The sequence below is a fragment of the Pezoporus occidentalis genome, unplaced genomic scaffold (assembly GCF_034315485.1).
Source record: "Pezoporus occidentalis ecotype Australia unplaced genomic scaffold, CSIRO_AGI_Poc_V1 ctg15, whole genome shotgun sequence".
Taxonomy (NCBI): domain Eukaryota; kingdom Metazoa; phylum Chordata; class Aves; order Psittaciformes; family Psittacidae; genus Pezoporus; species Pezoporus occidentalis.
Window position 1 is genome coordinate 2,356,990 of NW_026913316.1, and position 16,374 is coordinate 2,373,363.

Below are 16,374 nucleotides of genomic sequence, written 5' to 3' on the forward strand. Positions count from 1 at the left end.
TCAAGTTTTTCATCTTCTGTAACTGGTAGAAACACTGATGACTACGATCACATTTTAAATTACATCAGAACATGTGGATTATGTTTCAGTAAGACTTTCCCAGTTTTCATGTAAATGTGCTTTGGTCAAGGGCAAAGATGATTGTGCTCTTGTGACATCCCACCTACACCAATGACTCTGTAATGTTCATGGCTGATCAGAGAGCAAGAACTAACTCCTAGTATAAAACCCATCAAATTACAGTTCTCTCTATTTTAGAAATAAAGTAACTGATTGATAGACTGCATAAAGCCACTGGAGGAGCTAGCCTGCCTCAGACTTCCCACTGAGGAATGATTCCTTCTTGAAGGTTTAGCATCACCGCTTTTAACAAAAGGCGGAATTGTATTTTTTAAAAATCAGATACTACCATTTGGCTAAATCAAGGACAACACTGCTGCTACTGGCTTGCAAGTCCTAGTGAGAAGCCCTGCATTTATTTAGTGCTGTATTTAGGGAATGGGCTTATCCAAAATGATGCTAAAAGAGGCTTAGCCTGGTGGTTTTTTGATTGACAAAGCACACACTGTCACATGGAATTCATTTGTTCAGAGGGATTTTTTTTTTCCCTCTGGTATCTCACTGTTTTTTGTAGATTCAACTTTTCAACTTTTTAAAAATCCCAAAGAATGAGGCTCAAAAGTGGCTCTTCTTTTAAAGTGTGCATTTCCATTTTTAATTTCTCTCTTCTATTATCTCAACTGGCTAAATAAGGATTCATCATCCACTGCAGCTGTAACAGGTATTAGTGTATGAACAGACAGTTTAGCAAAGGTGAAAATCACACTTGGAATATTCATGTGAGAGAGAGTAGTGTTGCTGCCCTATCTGTTTCAAGTCAACTACAGTACTGCAACTTGAGTTTAATAAGTGGATGCAGCACACGCTCATACTGTATCACATTATCTGGTGTCAAGAGCTGAGTGAGGCTCTACCTGCCATTGGTGCAGTCTTCCCTGTTCTACGGAGACTGTGACTACCCTGTTTATCTCAACTGTGTCTATTTCTTGCAATAAAGGCATGAAGGCACCTTCCGCCTCTGTGTTTGGATCTAAAAATCTCATCTTCTAATGAATACACCCTCTTAATCTAAAAAAAATAAACATAGGGAGGGATTTAATACTACTACAGTATTGAATTTGAGATAAAGAATTTCAGGTATCTCAGGTATTTAGTGCAAATACCTGAAAAAGAGAGGGAGGATCAATTTCATATTTATATTCAAATGTCTGGAATGACTAGGGATGACCTGCCTTTGTAAAAAACTGCTAACTCATTAAAATTACATATCCACTTTATAGAACAGGGATTCATGTAAGCATTCTACTTTTTAATTTAAGGACCTAGACCTATGAGAGAAATAGTAGACATTTAAAACACAGTATTCTTAACAGAAGAATAGCTTTTGCTGGAAAGAAACACACTACAACAGAAGTGGTATGTATTAAACATATCTGATGTGTTTTTTTTCAGAGCTGTTTGCAGTGAGCTTGACACATCTGTGTGCACCACAGCAGCTGAAATACAACAGCCTTTGGATACATCAAAACATTGCTTGGCTGTAGGATGGCATTTTTGTTGCTAGAAGCTCACTAACCAGAGCAATATCTGAACACACTAAGGGGCATTCAAATGATACTCTAGGCTCCTGCAGGAAAAGAAAAATAGATAGCTGGCTTACAGGAGATTTTCAGTATACAGCTGGAAACTAAGACTCATCACAAAAGCTTTCCAATGTCTCCAGCTAAAGATTTGTAAATAAATATCTTTATATAAAATAAAAGGATACAGAAAAATATTGCCTAAAATATTCCACCTCAGTTTGTGACAGCCTTTACTGCTCACAAGAACAATATACCCTATCATGTTCAGTGGTGGCCAGACATCATAGCAATTATCGGACTAGCACTTTCACATAACTGAGCATTTAACTGCAGCCATATTATTCATGACTTTTAAAAATTAGGGATGAGTGAATGGGCCTGCACATCCATCAGCAGTCTGTGTTGCTTTCCAGGATTTTCTGGTTTTCTGTTAGAGGAGGATTCTTCCCATCAGTATGCTCAGTATGGCATTAGGTATTAATGCTCAGTATGGCATTAGGCCACAAAAGCTGTCAGGGATGATCTGTTGCTATTAGAGGGCTCCATCTAAGTGAACCAGATGGCTAGTTCAAAAAAATGGAAGTGTATTACTACTAAAGGTCTAAACAAAGATACGCCCACACCTGCAGAAATTGCTGTATGGTAAATGAGAACCTTTGGTAGAACTAGATTTGGTTGATTAAAGAGACTTGACCATTGAAATAGTATGGAGGTGACCTGTAAGCACAATTTTCTGCACTTTTGTGGTGAATTTTCTAAGGTACGGAAACACAGAAACACATGCTTTGAAGAAATATTGCAAAGAAGATTCCATTAATATTTGATGAAGAGCATGATGGAGAAGGAAACTGTCCAACTACTGGATAAGCATAGGGTGGTTAGCAGTAAACAGGAATAATGAGAAAAAAAAGCTGGGGTGAAGAGCTATTTCTGCATTTCAAAGGAAAATAGTGCATGTTTGTGTAACTAGATGCTTATAAATTTGGCATTCTGTTATTAGCAATGTATGACATATTCTTAATATAAATATTCAGCTGTGCAGCCCAATTACATACATTACACTGAACAAAAAGCATTAGATTTCCACCCCAAAAGGAATAACAGTAATTTTTCTGAAGTTAGTCCTTGTTCATTTAGCAGTAACTCACTGACCACACTTGTGGACAAATCAAGCAGTTTTACAGGAGGCTGAGGAAAAACAGATGATGGCATTTCTAGATTTGATTGATGATTAAATATACCCAACCACAATTAAGGTGATATATGGTAAATGTCTCTATCTTTCTGGCACTTAACTTCTTTCTCTTTCTTCACAACTGAGTACATGGAGCATTAGCTGTCCTCCCTCAGCAGCAGGCCTTTAGGAGCATACTTAAACCCATCTTTGTGCTACCTGAGAAGAATAAATCTCAGGAGCATTAAACTTCCCATCTCCCCACAGAACTCCCCACAGAGCTGAGCTGAGGCACCAGCAGCATAACCTGGGGACTTTTTATAAGAGCATACAGTGATAGGGCAAGTAGGAAGGGCTTTAAACTGTAAAAGGTGAGATTTAGATTTGATATTAGGAGGAAGTTCTTTACTGTGAGGGTGGGGAGGCACTGGAGCAGGCTGCCCAGAAAAGCTGTGGATGGGGCTTGGAGAAACCTGCTTTAGTGGAAGGTGTCTCTGCCTGTGGCAGGGTGGGTTGGAACTAGATGTCCTTAAGGCCCCTTCCAGCTCTAACCGTTGTATTGGCTTGCTTTTACAGGGAGTTTTCCACACACTGGATCCAATACACTTAATAAGAACTTGTACGGAGACAAGTAAACGCACTGAGACATCTGACTTCAATAAACTTCATACATGCTATTTTAATTCAAGTAAGGTACTAACAAGATCATCATGTACCTAATATTCAGTTCAGGTTCCTATTCCACAGGCAGTTCTGCTCATGGTTACCTCCACGTCATGTGTTGCATCCACACAAGAATAATTTTCCAGTCTAGGGAATGCCCACAGACCATACAGCAGCAGAGCAGTAAAACAAAACAAAGCACAACCAACAACAACTTCCTTTCTGTACATGATAAAAAGATGGCAAGGAAGATTCAGTCCTACCCTACACGACAGCAGAACACAGCATGGCGTGGACTCTATCCCACTGGCAGGTGCTGGCAGAAGTTTGATGGGGGACCCCAGAGCTGCCCGAGCCTTTCCCCACCACTTTTGCTTGCAGGCTGTGGGACATTCTCTGCCTGAGGGATGGCAATGAGTTTCTGTCCCTGGGGCAGAAGGAAGATGCATTCACTCTGTTCCCAGGGACCTTAAAGTTAATTATTTTTTTCCCTGTCATCCATGAAATGACAAATGGTTTCACTTCCCCTCAAACCACAGACCAGGGTGCCCTTGAGGAACAACATGGGTTTCATTCCAGACGTGGTATTTCCACACAGGTTGTTCTGCTGAAGCAGTGCCGTAGAGCAGTGTGTCTGACATAGTTATGCTGCTCAGTCTCCCATGCAGACAGGACTCACCTGATGCAGCTGTGATGAAGTGCCTGCAGCACAGCACAGAAAATAACCTGCTGTTTCCCAGACATAGGTTTCCTCTGGCTGCTGTTCCTCCATGCATCTGGGCATTTACTATAGAGTACAGCTTATCTCAGAGTAAGCAGAAAACTCTCCTACTGCATTTGCATTTTTTACTAGCTCAGAGGGGCTCTGTAACTCAAAACACTATGGTTTCATTAACATTTGGGGCATTTCATTTCCCCAAACTTATTATTCTATTAAGAATATTGCTATTCTATACTCATAGAATATGTCTAACAAGCTATTCTATTTTAGATACTTTTTATAGAAAATCCTTCTATATCCTTCTGTATAGAAAGAAAAATATTTTAAATTAACTCCTTAAGCACCTGAGTTTTGGCTCTGCCTTCTCTTGAAACCTTTATCAAATCCAGATACAAAGAAGTACCCTTCCACCTTCCCTTTCCTTGCATCCACACTTAAGGACACTTTTATGAATATATGGCTATTCTCCCCATGTTTCCCTGTCAAACAGCTAACAGGCGTGCTGAGCCTTTATGCTATGATCTACAAACAGCAAGATGCTAGGTTTTGTTAAAAAAAAAAAACAAACCACCACCAAATACACCCAAAAGGCTGCTTTTATGAACAGAATTAATATATTCAGTTATCTGCCACTTCCCCTCTTCAGAAAACTAGCAACAATGGCTTATGTGTAACCTCCTCCTCTAGTAGTAATCGAAACAAAACTTCCCCAAAGGCCCAATTCTGAGCTGTGGTGGCTACTGGTAGCGTCTCTCAGCAGCAGCAGTTGGTCTGTCTACACACAGCCTGTCCAAAAGACAGGGCTTCACATACTAAGAGGCAAAATACCAAAAAAACACCCCAAATTAAACCACATATTTGAGGAGGTATTACAGGATCAGGCTCAAAACGTTAAACATCCAAAATGTATGAAGCAACAAAAGCCTGGCCATGACTCATTCTCATTTTGCATCAGCTTGCTTTCAAATTGCTCCCTGTGGAATGTAATAGACATAATAGAAAATAATACAACTGAAAAATGGGAACTATTTCCACATTGTGGGGTTTTCCCACAGTGGATACAATTTGAATTGCTAATTCACTGCCAGATGTGCAACCACAGACTCTGTGACAACCATCCTCTTCCTGAGGCACTTAATTATTCCTTGTTGTGACACACTGGGTATGCTATAGGCTTATATTTAGCCCAGGTTGGAGGGTTTCTGGTTTTTTTTTAATGAAAGAACCCTTAGAAATGGGTAAATTCAAACCTCTGTGGCATAACATTTTAAATAATTTAAAAGGGTAACCTTCTGAGAGAAACTTTATTTATGAAAACATTAAAGGTGAACTCCTGTCTCCAATAAAGCCTGTGGGAGTCCTTCATAGCTTTCGCATCCTCCAGAGATTTTCTTTCCTATTTAAAAAACCTACCAGCAGTTTTTATTAAGTGGCCTTTGTGCAACACTACCTCAGTCACAAAATTTTAACCTAATTCCACAGTGCAATGACAGATGATTTGGGAAGAGTATGCAGAAAAATTGTTAGTAGGCAATATACTATTTATTTATTTATTTTTGCTAAAAAACCTACCCAGAATAGAATAACTCATATAAACAAAGTATAAGACCTGGAAAAAGTATCAAAATTAATGACAAAACCACCAATTTGGGAAAAACTGCAGAATCTTAGAACGGTTTGGGTGGGAAGAGATCTTAAAGATCATCTTTACCACCATCAACACCTGCCATGGGAGGGACACCTTCCACTAAACCCTATGTCATCCCACTTGAAAACTATCCTATTGCATCTGAAAAAAGTATACAACATGTGCAAACAGGATTTCTATCCCAGCCATCTCAAGTGTTGTGGTCCGGCTTTTCAGCTCCATAAAATGTTATTTTACACAGAGCACTGGTAGAGTCAAAGGTGCTTTAAAACTGGACCTCTCCAAAAAAGATCTGGGAATTTTCCTTACTGTAAGGTACTGCTGAAGTAACCACCATTTGACGTTGCATGGTGGCTTCTGGGTGACCTCAGAGAACTGGGCTGTTAACATTCTGCTTGCTCCCATGTAGTTCAGTGGTTACTAAGGGGTGCTCCAGGTGGCCTAGCTTTTAAGGCACCTTTGACACTACCAGAGCTCTGTGTAAGATGCCATTTTATGAAACTGAAAAGCCAGGACACAAGGCTTGGAGGAATACTAGGGAGGCAAAGCAGAACTGGGAAGAAATTATTAAAAATTGGTCATTTCCTGCTTTAAGAAGACACAGGGTTGCTGGGATAGAAATGTTTCTTTTTCATGTCCCAGAATGCTTCCAGAGATTTCTTATCCTGTATCAGGCACCAGTTAAGCACTTAAGTCTTCTGCATGGGAGTATTCAGATCCAACATATGTAAACAGGAGACCAATGTCACTGTCTTTTTCTACCTCTTTTATTGCAGGATTTAAACCTGACTCTTCTAAAGACAGTTGCTCTTCATGGACTTTTCTGAAGCTCCTTTCTCCCCTCCAAGTTCTTTTACACCTGCTCTTTTTTGCAGCTTCAGCATTAAAAGGAATGTTTGTTGGAAGCTGCCTATTTACAATACCTATGCATTACTTGCAAATAGCCCTTTTAATATGCCAAGCTACAAGAAACTTAATTTTAGCTAAATCTTGAATTTTGGAGAGCATTTTATGCTTCAATAAAATTTCACAGAAAGGATCTTAGGAATCTTTAAGAGAGAAAAATAGTGCCAATAATCCTACTTGAGTAACTCCTCCACAAGAATATAAATTTTCATTTCCTAATGGGATGAAGGAATTAGCAGCATCACATTGTGCACTGTGAAATAAACCTCAAAGATTCTTCTGGAAAAACGCAGTAAGACATCCCAAGGTCACATTTCTTACCTGTGTTATAGGCACGTTCTATTTAAGACACCATTATAGATCTGTCATCATTACTGATGACAAATGTCCCAGACAACCGGTCTTATTAGACCATTATTAGACTTTAAATGCAGATATACTTTATTACATCTGGAGTCAACCTATGCTCAGATGGGTAGCCAGGATCATCCTTGCATCTCTGAGAAGCTCTGTAAGTCCACATACTTGATTTAAGATACTAATGTGAACCACTGCTTAAACTAGAACAAAAGATTGCTATGACCTTCATTTCTGAGTTACCATCAGGCTAAAAACATCCCCCGTGTTCCATATGCTTTGCACAAAGTAATTTGTCAAAATTCCTCAAGAAACTGCTCTTCACCTGGTTTCTCTAAAAGCTGCATTACTTGAAACTAGATTAAACAACTTTCTCATGTTGATGAGGTCTTCAAATCTGTATCTATCAGTTTCAGTAAGAGTTACATCTGTTACTGATGTAACAGCTAGTGCTGCTTTTGACAATAACTGCAAATAATACATTACTACCTGTCAACTGCATGGAGGATGCAGCAGGTCTGGGCATGCATTTCCAGCAGTCTGCTAAAGATCTGAATTTCCATGCTTAATGATCAAGCAACCTCCTTCACGGTCCTTATTATTTGTCCTTTTTATTTTTGTCGTGGTTTAAACCCAGTCAGGTAATTCATCCGCTCACTTCCCCCCCTTTCTTGCCCTCCCCCTGCTCTCGGAGGGACGGAGAGGAGAATTGAAAAGAATGCAACTCCCACGGGTTGAGATAAGAACAGTTCAGTAACTAAGGTATAACACAAATCACTACTGCTACCACCAATGATAATAATGATAAAGGAAATAACAAGGGAAGAGAATACATCATCTCACCACCAGCCAACCGATAACTCGCCCCCCCCAGCCCGACCAAGCTCTGACCGATACCTCCTCCAACCCTGCAGTCTCCCAGCCCTTCCGGCTAACTCCCAGTTACCTCCTGGGCATGACGTGCTGTGGTATGGAATAGCTCTTTGGTCAGTTTGGGTCAGGTGGCCTGTCTCTGCTTCCTCCTGTCTTCCCCTCCTCCCTGGCAGAGCATGAGGCTCACAAAGTCCTTGGCCAAACCAAAACATCCTTGTTATCAGCTCTGTTCCCGAGCTGAAAGTCAAAACACTGCACTGCACCAGCTACCAAGAAGGGGAAAAATGACTGCTACTGCTGAACCCAGGACAATTTTAGAAATTGTGTACTGTGTGTATACTTCTTCTTAGTCAAGTTAGTTTAAAGGCTATGTTCTCGTGCCAGATTTACAAAGGCATTACCTAACACTAGAGGTGAATGCAGACAAGGGCAGGCATACAGCTAATGCACGCTCTTCTGACAACGCCTCTGAGTCCCCATGTGTGTCAATACAGTCCACACTCTGGTTAGCTCACAGAATCTCCTCTTAGCAAACTGACTTTGCATTGTCCATGCTCTATCTACTCCTTTCTGATATATTCCCTTGAGTTGTAACTACAGGATTTGAAGGGTTCCAAATTTGTTTGGAGCAGCTTTTGTATTTTGACATCTACTATCCCTTGCCTTGCCTTGCCTTCCTCACTCCCTTTTTAAACAGATACGTATTTCCAGGGACCTTCTTTTAGTACATTTGGGTATTTCTGTACTTTTTTTAAGGATTAAAATTAGATTACTTTTGCTATTAGGGTCTTTTAGAAACTATTTCCATCCAAAAGAATTCCCTTTCATGGTTTAGTGTCATGATGTTAAGTTTCAATACAAGCCTTTCCATAAGAATACCTTGTATGAGAGAATATGAGAGAACTGAAACTGCCTAAGAAAATATGAAAAAAGTTCCCAGCACTGTAGCAGATGACATTCTTCAAATTCTTTTTTTGACATGGGATGATTTCCACTATGCACCATGACAACTGAGAAGCAGTATGTGACAGGGTTATCTTTATCCCTCACCACAAAATGCTCCACTCATTTTTTTATAAGTTAGCATTGTGAAGATAACAAAAATAATATACACAGGTTAATGGAGTGCTATGCAAGCTCTGGCACTTTTTGTAACACATGACTTTCTAGCAAAGCAGTATCCAGCACAAGGTTCACTCACCCGGGAAGCGGGAACTAAACCACTGGCTCCCTGTCCCCCTCAGCCGGACACTATTATAGGAGCACAGCCCTTGAGCAAAGATAAATTCAGGTGCTAACCCCATGGGGGATTCACTGTGCATCCGTCTGTGAAACGCTCTGAAGGGTAATGCTCTCTAAACTAGCTGAGTTGCCCAAAGCAGCCTCTCCGTGGTACTACAAATCCCATGGACTGCTTTGCCTTGCTGAGCAGCAGTCTGCAGCATAGGGCACAGAGACCAGTATGACATGTCTGGAGCTTCAGAGGCTGTCACGGGTCCTGTAAGGAGGCTGGGTAAGTGACACCGTTCAAAAACATCCTTTTACAACCAGAAACACACAAACAGACCTAGGTTGCATTCAGAGAAACATCTCCACTCAAGGAGAGTCACTGGCTGATGCTCTCCAATGCAGCACATCCACTGCAGGAGGTATTCACTGTGCCCAAATGATAAGTCTCATGTGCCCTGTCTCTGCAAAATCTCTCAAAAGTCAGCAGAGGGAGGCTTTTGGACAAAAAGGAAAGGGACAGCAATAAGAGCATGAGCATAACATAGGCACCTGAATCACCCTCTGGAGAAACCCACTCGTCTTTGCTGAGGAGAGAAGGAGAGCAGGGGAATAATCTTCCTAATTCATGCACTACACCACGGTGTGAACCCCTCTCTCTGGGAACTTCTCTCCTGCTCCTACTCCTCTGGGCTTACTTCCATGTTTGGCACAAGCTTACGTTCTCACAAGCTTTTCAAGAAGGTTTCTAGCTGAGACGCCACTACCTTATTTTTATTTAGTCAGTAACAGCAACTTCCAGGCTTTGGATGCATCGCTATCCCTCTCCATGACTAAGTATCATGAGAGGGGAAATCAAAAGAAATTTAGATCAAGGGGAACAGCAGCCTTCAAGCCCCTGTTTTCTTCCCTCAGCACTAAAATGAGAAAGGAACAAACAAATCCAGTCCCACTTGGTGATGGAGCTGCAGAGGTATTGTTCCTCAACGGAAAACTTACTCCAAACAAGTACAGATCAATGGCATCCTGTATAAACCATTAAAAGAAAAATTAACTGTGCTCATATATGAATTTGGGAATATTTTCTAAGAGGAGAAGAAAGAGCCTACAAGCTGAGGAACATAGATCATTTTGTCTTCACACCTTTTAAGGGAGCAAACCAAAGATGACAAATGTATGATCCCGCTATATGATACACTTACTGTTTAACTGCAGATTGGTTCCTAGTTATCCATGGAACTGGGCAAAAGACTCATTGAACAGTTACATAAAACTGAAAAGCTGAAAAAAATCTACATTTGCAAATATATGTGCAGGAATATTCTCTCACATAAACCAATTCTGAAGTGCGGAGTTACAGAATACCTACTAATACAGACTGTACCACATGGATGATTAACATAAAGCCTTTCTGAGAATGAGCTGCAGTGATTATTTTCAATCTGTCTCTCCCCCATTCCTTATTGCCTTCTCTATTGTCATGGCAAATTTCTAAATTTGCTTGCATTCTGCAGTTAGGTAACATCAGATTTTGTAACTCTGTCTTTCTGAGTATATACAATCCTGGTCACCAGGCAAACTTTAATATTAAGTGATGTTAAACTTACGAGATGCAAATGTCTGAAATTCTAGAAGCGTGGTTAGCAAGGACACAAAATCAGGCCCTATGGTGAAAAGCAGCATCATTATGAAGATGACATTCAGGTCTCAGTCAGGTCAGCAGATTGCACCACAGCCACAACTTTGTTTTGTCATATATATTTGCAAATCCCTCCTTAGTGCTAGCATGAGGCAGGTAAATACATCAACATTAATAAATGAGAGGTCACCCTGCATGATCTACAATTACTCTATTATACGCTGTCACAGTTATTTTCCAAATATTTCAATGTTAGATTTGTCAAGGAAAGGAAACCAGCAGGACCAAGCCAGTCTTTTGGGACTCCATATACAGACAGCAGTGCCACAGAAGATGCAGGCATCAACCCTTTGGGGATCCTATGCAGATAATGATATCTAAACTGTTGTTGTCTCAACAGTAATGGAAACGAGACAGGGAAGGTACCAGTCTTCAGGCTACATGTGGTGACTAATAAATTGGATGTTGTGGAGTCTGGTTTACTGCAGGAAGGTGAATTTAATGAAAACCTGTGCCTGGCGGGAAGTTCTGCAGCTTGCAAACAAAGCATGGAGAAAATCTGCTTCTGCAGAAACCCCAGGAAAAAAACACTATACAACCTTGGCAAATTGACTCAGAAGAGAGAACTGATGTATTTTCATAAAAAGGATGGAGGAAAATAAGTAAGGTTACCTCTGGATCTTTGTGTTTTTAGAAATAACTCCTTCTGAATCTTAAGCTGATACACTCACATTTTAGGGACAAGGTAAAAATTTAAAAACAATTGCAAAACTCCATCTGTTTGTGCCCATTGATTTAGAGAACTTAACCATTAGGAAGTTTCTTCTTCATGTTACGTTTTGTGAGCTGAGTTTCCTTAGTTTCAGAATCAAAATATGGTATTGTCTTACTACTGCAACCTCTTACAGGCTTTGTCTATTTTGAAAAAAGCCCTAATTTTTGAATTGTGAAATGAAACTCTACTTTCTATACGCAGCAGGGGATTGTGAAAACAGTTAATATATTCACTTGAAGCTGTCCTTTTACTATCCCACTTTCCAAAAAACAAGTTACTCTTCTTCGCTGTCCTGTCTCACAGAGAAGAAAGAACTTATAAGAAACAAAAGGTCAGCAAAAAAAGGCTTTCCAAGAAATGCATGCAAGATAGCATTGGAACAAACATCTCTGTGAAAGAAGGTGCTGAAAGCCAACAGTACAAGTTTCAGTAACTGTAAAATTTTGTCAGCACAAATGGTGTATGTAACTCATTCAGTTACTTTTTGGCAGTAAAATTAAGTTTTGTTTATGGATAATGGCCAATGACTTTATATAACATGCAAATTCAAGAGCTACAAAAATTCCACAGGAAGGGTGACAAAAGACCTGAGCAAAAATTCCCTTTTGTCAATTAATGTTCTCTGAAAAAGGTGAATTTGCCTTGATGTCCCCTGTGGGGACATCGGACCTGCAGTCACACCAGAAGTTCCAGCTTCCCAGCGGAAAGGTTTCTCCTATCCCGTTCATGTCTGTCTGGAAAAGAAAGACTGTCCTGCTCTGTACTGGTGCAATCAGGGCACATTTGCGAGGGAGGCAGAGAGAGAAACTGAACTCCTGTATCCCACATTGTTCATGAGGCTTATAGACATTGCTGAATTACAGAACTTCTTTTACTCTGCTTTCATAATGTCGTGGTTTAAACTCAGTCAGGTAACTCGTTCACTCACTCCCCCCCTTCTTTCCCTCCCCCTGCTCCCAGAGGGACGGAGAGGAGAATTGAAAAGAATGCAACTCCCACAGGTTGAGATAAGAACAGTTCAGTAACTAAGGTATAACACAAATCACTACTGCTACCACCAATAATAATAATGATAAAGGAAATAACAAGGGAAGAGAATACAACACCTCAGCATCAGCCGACCGATAACTTGCCCCCCAAGCCCGACCAAGCACCAACCCATACCTCCTCCAACCCTGCAGTCTCCCAGCCCTTCCGGCTAACTCCCAGTTACCTCCTGGGCATGACGTGCTGTGGTATGGAATACCTCTTTGGTCAGTTTGGGTCAGGTGGCCTGTCTCTGCTTCCTCCCGGCTTCCCCTCCTCCCTGGCAGAGCATGAGGCTCACAAAGTCCTTGGCCAAACCAGAACATCGCTATCAGCTCTGTTCCCAGGCCGAAAGTCAAAACACAGCACTGCACCAGCTACCAAGAAGGAGAAACATGACGGCTACTGCTGAACCCAGGACACATAAAAAGCACAAAAAACCCAGAACTGATGTCCAAGTTTAATTTCAGGTCAAATGGAATATTTGCTTAAGTAGAGAAAAGCTTTTTCTTTCTTTTTTTTTTTTTTTTTTAACAGTATGAACAAATAAGAGGAACTTTCAGTCTGTATTCAAGCTATAACTTTGTTTCTTTCCTGGGAAGCTGGAGAGACAAAGAAGACTAATCTGCTTTTTAGGAAGTGGGATGGTGAAGGGCTTCCGACCAGGAAAATTCACTGTTTTCTTAACCCTGATCCAATCACCTCTGCCCAAGGAGCTACTGCGGGATGAGGGCTGATGTTGACACCAAACTTTTTCTTACCTCTTGATCAGCTCTGCAGGACCCCAGCCTGGAGACGGAGGGTGCCTGCAGCTTCACAGCTGGCTCAGAACCACTGCTGGGTGGGAAGGCCTGCCCTGTGGACAGGACAGCCATGGAGCACTTGGTCTTCTATGCCACGTGTAGAGTGGGGCCAAACCTCTCCACCGTCACACACTTGAGACACACTGAATCAATGGGCCTCAGGGGAGGCAAGTGTCCACGCAATGTCAGGGCTGGATTTGGGCTCCAGCTCAGGCCTTGACCTCATAAACAGGACAGATGTACCTGCAGTATCTTAACAATCTCCTGTAATAAATGTTTGGATCCCACATGTTACCTACTGAGAGTATAACTACACCATATGTTGGCTTAGACAGAAAAGTTGATTTAAAACATTTCTACCTTATGTTGCTCATTCCCACCCCCAAGCCATAGGATGCTGCCCCCTTAGAAGTATTAATACCAAGTTTTGTATTTGTATCATTTGCAGAAATTTACAGTAAATCAGATCACTAGAAATCTGTATTAAAAATCATTTGGGGTGGAAGTAAAGATATTTGTGGGAAAAATCCCCAAAGTACATACATCTAAGACACAATGAAAGCCCCTCTGCTAACAGCACCAAACCCAAATCACTGCATTATTTTTGATGTGAAGACCATTTATGTTGCCAGAATGTATAAGTCACTTGCCCAATTAAAATAACACAGCTTTCTTTCAAAAGATTTCTGTCACAGACTATCCCAGAAAATTTTTTGGAGATTGCTTATGTAAACTGTAAGTAAAGATTTCCTAGTTTTAATACAAACAGTAGTAACAGCAGCAAGAGGAGTTGCTGTTGATAATCTTCAATATTGTTGCTCAAACATCCCAGTTGCACATTACCCAGGAAACCTTTCCCAAGTTTTCACCCTCTGGTTTAGTGAAGTACACTTCCGCCCTTGCAGTTAAACTAAGTAACAGGGAAAAACCGAACCACAAACCCTGTACTGACACAAACCACCAGAACAGCCCACCAGCAGCAAAACAAATACCAGAGCTCCAAAAAGTCTTATTTTAGCACAGGAATACCCTGAGCCATGCAGTGAAAACGTGAAGTACTGCAGGGGATGGGTTGCCCAGCAAAGAGGAAGGTTTAGCCCTGCTGAACACGACTGCTGCCAGCAACGCACTCTCTCACCAGTAACCCGCGGGAAAACAAGACCCATCTCAAAACCAAAGGCGGGAAAACTGGAATCTCAGCCTTCCTCTCTTCCCATAACCTGGCCGCTTACTTTGCCATGTCTAGCACGGCGAAGCTTCACGCTTTCTCCTGTCCCCTGCCTCCCTACGGAACCGCAGACCAGCACCCTTCAAATGAAAGTGGCGCCCCCCACCCCGCCCCCGCCTGCCCTCGGCCCTGCTCCAGAGGATTCAGGGTGCCGGGACAGGCGGACGCTTTCCCGTCCCGGGGCCGGGGGAGCAGGACGGGATGCTCACCCGGCGGTTACGGTCTGTCTCCCGCACCTCCTCCTCTTCGGGGCCTTGGCGGATGAGCGCCTTGAGCACTATGGTGTTGTTGGTGCAGCAGGCTCGGAAGAGGGTGAGAGCCTCGGGGCTGTCGCGCCCCCCTTCCTCCAGGGACCACTGGTCCTCCTCGTCCTCCAGCCCCCGCGGCGGGTAGAAGGAGTCATCCGAGGCGATGCTGCAGGTGTCGGGAAGCTCGGAGAAGTCCTCGTACTCCTCGCAATCCTCTTCCTCCTCCTCCTGCTCCTCGCCCAGCCCCTCGGCGGCTGCCCCCGCCGCACCCTGCTCGGGGTCGTTCTCCTCGGCGCTGGCCATGTCCGGCGCCGGCGCGGGGTACACGCGCTCCCCCGACAGCTGCTCCCCGGCCCCGGACAGCAGCACCATGGTGGCCCGGGGCCGGGGGCTCCCCTCCGGCCCCGCCGGGCCGCCCTTGCCCTCACCCGCCGGCCACGGGGAGCTGGCCGGGGGGTCTCGCTGCCAGCTGCCCTGTGGGGACTAGCGGCTCTTCCCCGTGCAGTCCCGCGTTCGACGAGGGGTCCCTCTGCCCCTCTCACGCAAGTTTGAGGCCCGTCCGGAGAGTAGCCCCGCAGCAGCCCGGCGGCCGGCACCCCGCGGGCCGGGGCATGGTGCTGCCGCCGGGACTCCCCCGGGGCCCGGCCGGGCTCGCTCGCTCAGCGAGGTGAGGCTGCCGGCAGGCAGGGCCGGTCTGCGCGGAGAAGAGAGTTCGCCAACTCCTGGCCCGTAATCCGCTCAGCATCTCTCTGAGACGATTTGGGCTCAGGCTTAGCGGGGTAAAAGCGGCTGGCGGGGAGAAAGAGGAGGAGGAGGGGAGCGGGCGGCGGCTCCCTTCGCGCCGCACGGCCCCGCTGTAGCTGTCGGGGGGAAACCTGCCCTTCGGCGGTCGTTGTCCTTCTGCGCGGAGAGATGGGGTGGGCCACCGCAAGCCCATCCGCGGTGGGAAAAGGGGCCGCCGGACCCGGGCGGGTGAGGCAGAGGCTGCCACCAGTACCGCAGAACAAACTGTGTGGTCCCGAGAGCCGTTGCTTACAGCGATGTACACAAAACTTTTCACGAATACGACTAGCCCCTGTAGCATTGATCTTTTGAAAAAGATACAAAAACTAGGTAAAATATGGCATTTCTGTGCTTTGAAAGAGAGCTTTAAAGCAATTAATTCCTTAAATCACATCACACACACCTGACAGTTTAACCAGCTGTAAGAGATGTCAGGCATTTCCTTTTTATGGAAGGCATTTGGAGATTAGGCTGAGGAGAATAAAGCATGTACAAATTGAGTCCCAGCTTTGTCACAGTGCCTCTAAAATCTTTTTCTTTTCAAATGCCATGGATTAGCACCATTCTCTGGCAGTGAAACAGTGGTGGGGGGAAACACTTTGGCCAACAAAACGGGGTATTTGTTTTCTTCAAGAACACTTTGAAGTGAACCTCGTATAT

General features: G+C 43.3%; 1 protein-coding gene across 1 annotated transcript in view; it reads right to left on the minus strand.

Moving 5' to 3' along the window:
* The window catches only part of ANKRD33B (ankyrin repeat domain 33B), a 39,487-nt gene extending 24,172 nt beyond the window's left edge, over nucleotides 1–15,315 (minus strand). Inside the window, exon 1 of the mRNA XM_062610809.1 lies at nucleotides 14,893–15,315. Coding sequence (XP_062466793.1) covers nucleotides 14,893–15,303 — 411 coding nt within the window. The 5' untranslated portion in view covers nucleotides 15,304–15,315. The remainder of the gene's footprint in view (nucleotides 1–14,892) is intronic.
* Between the last annotated feature and the right edge of the window lie 1,059 nt (nucleotides 15,316–16,374).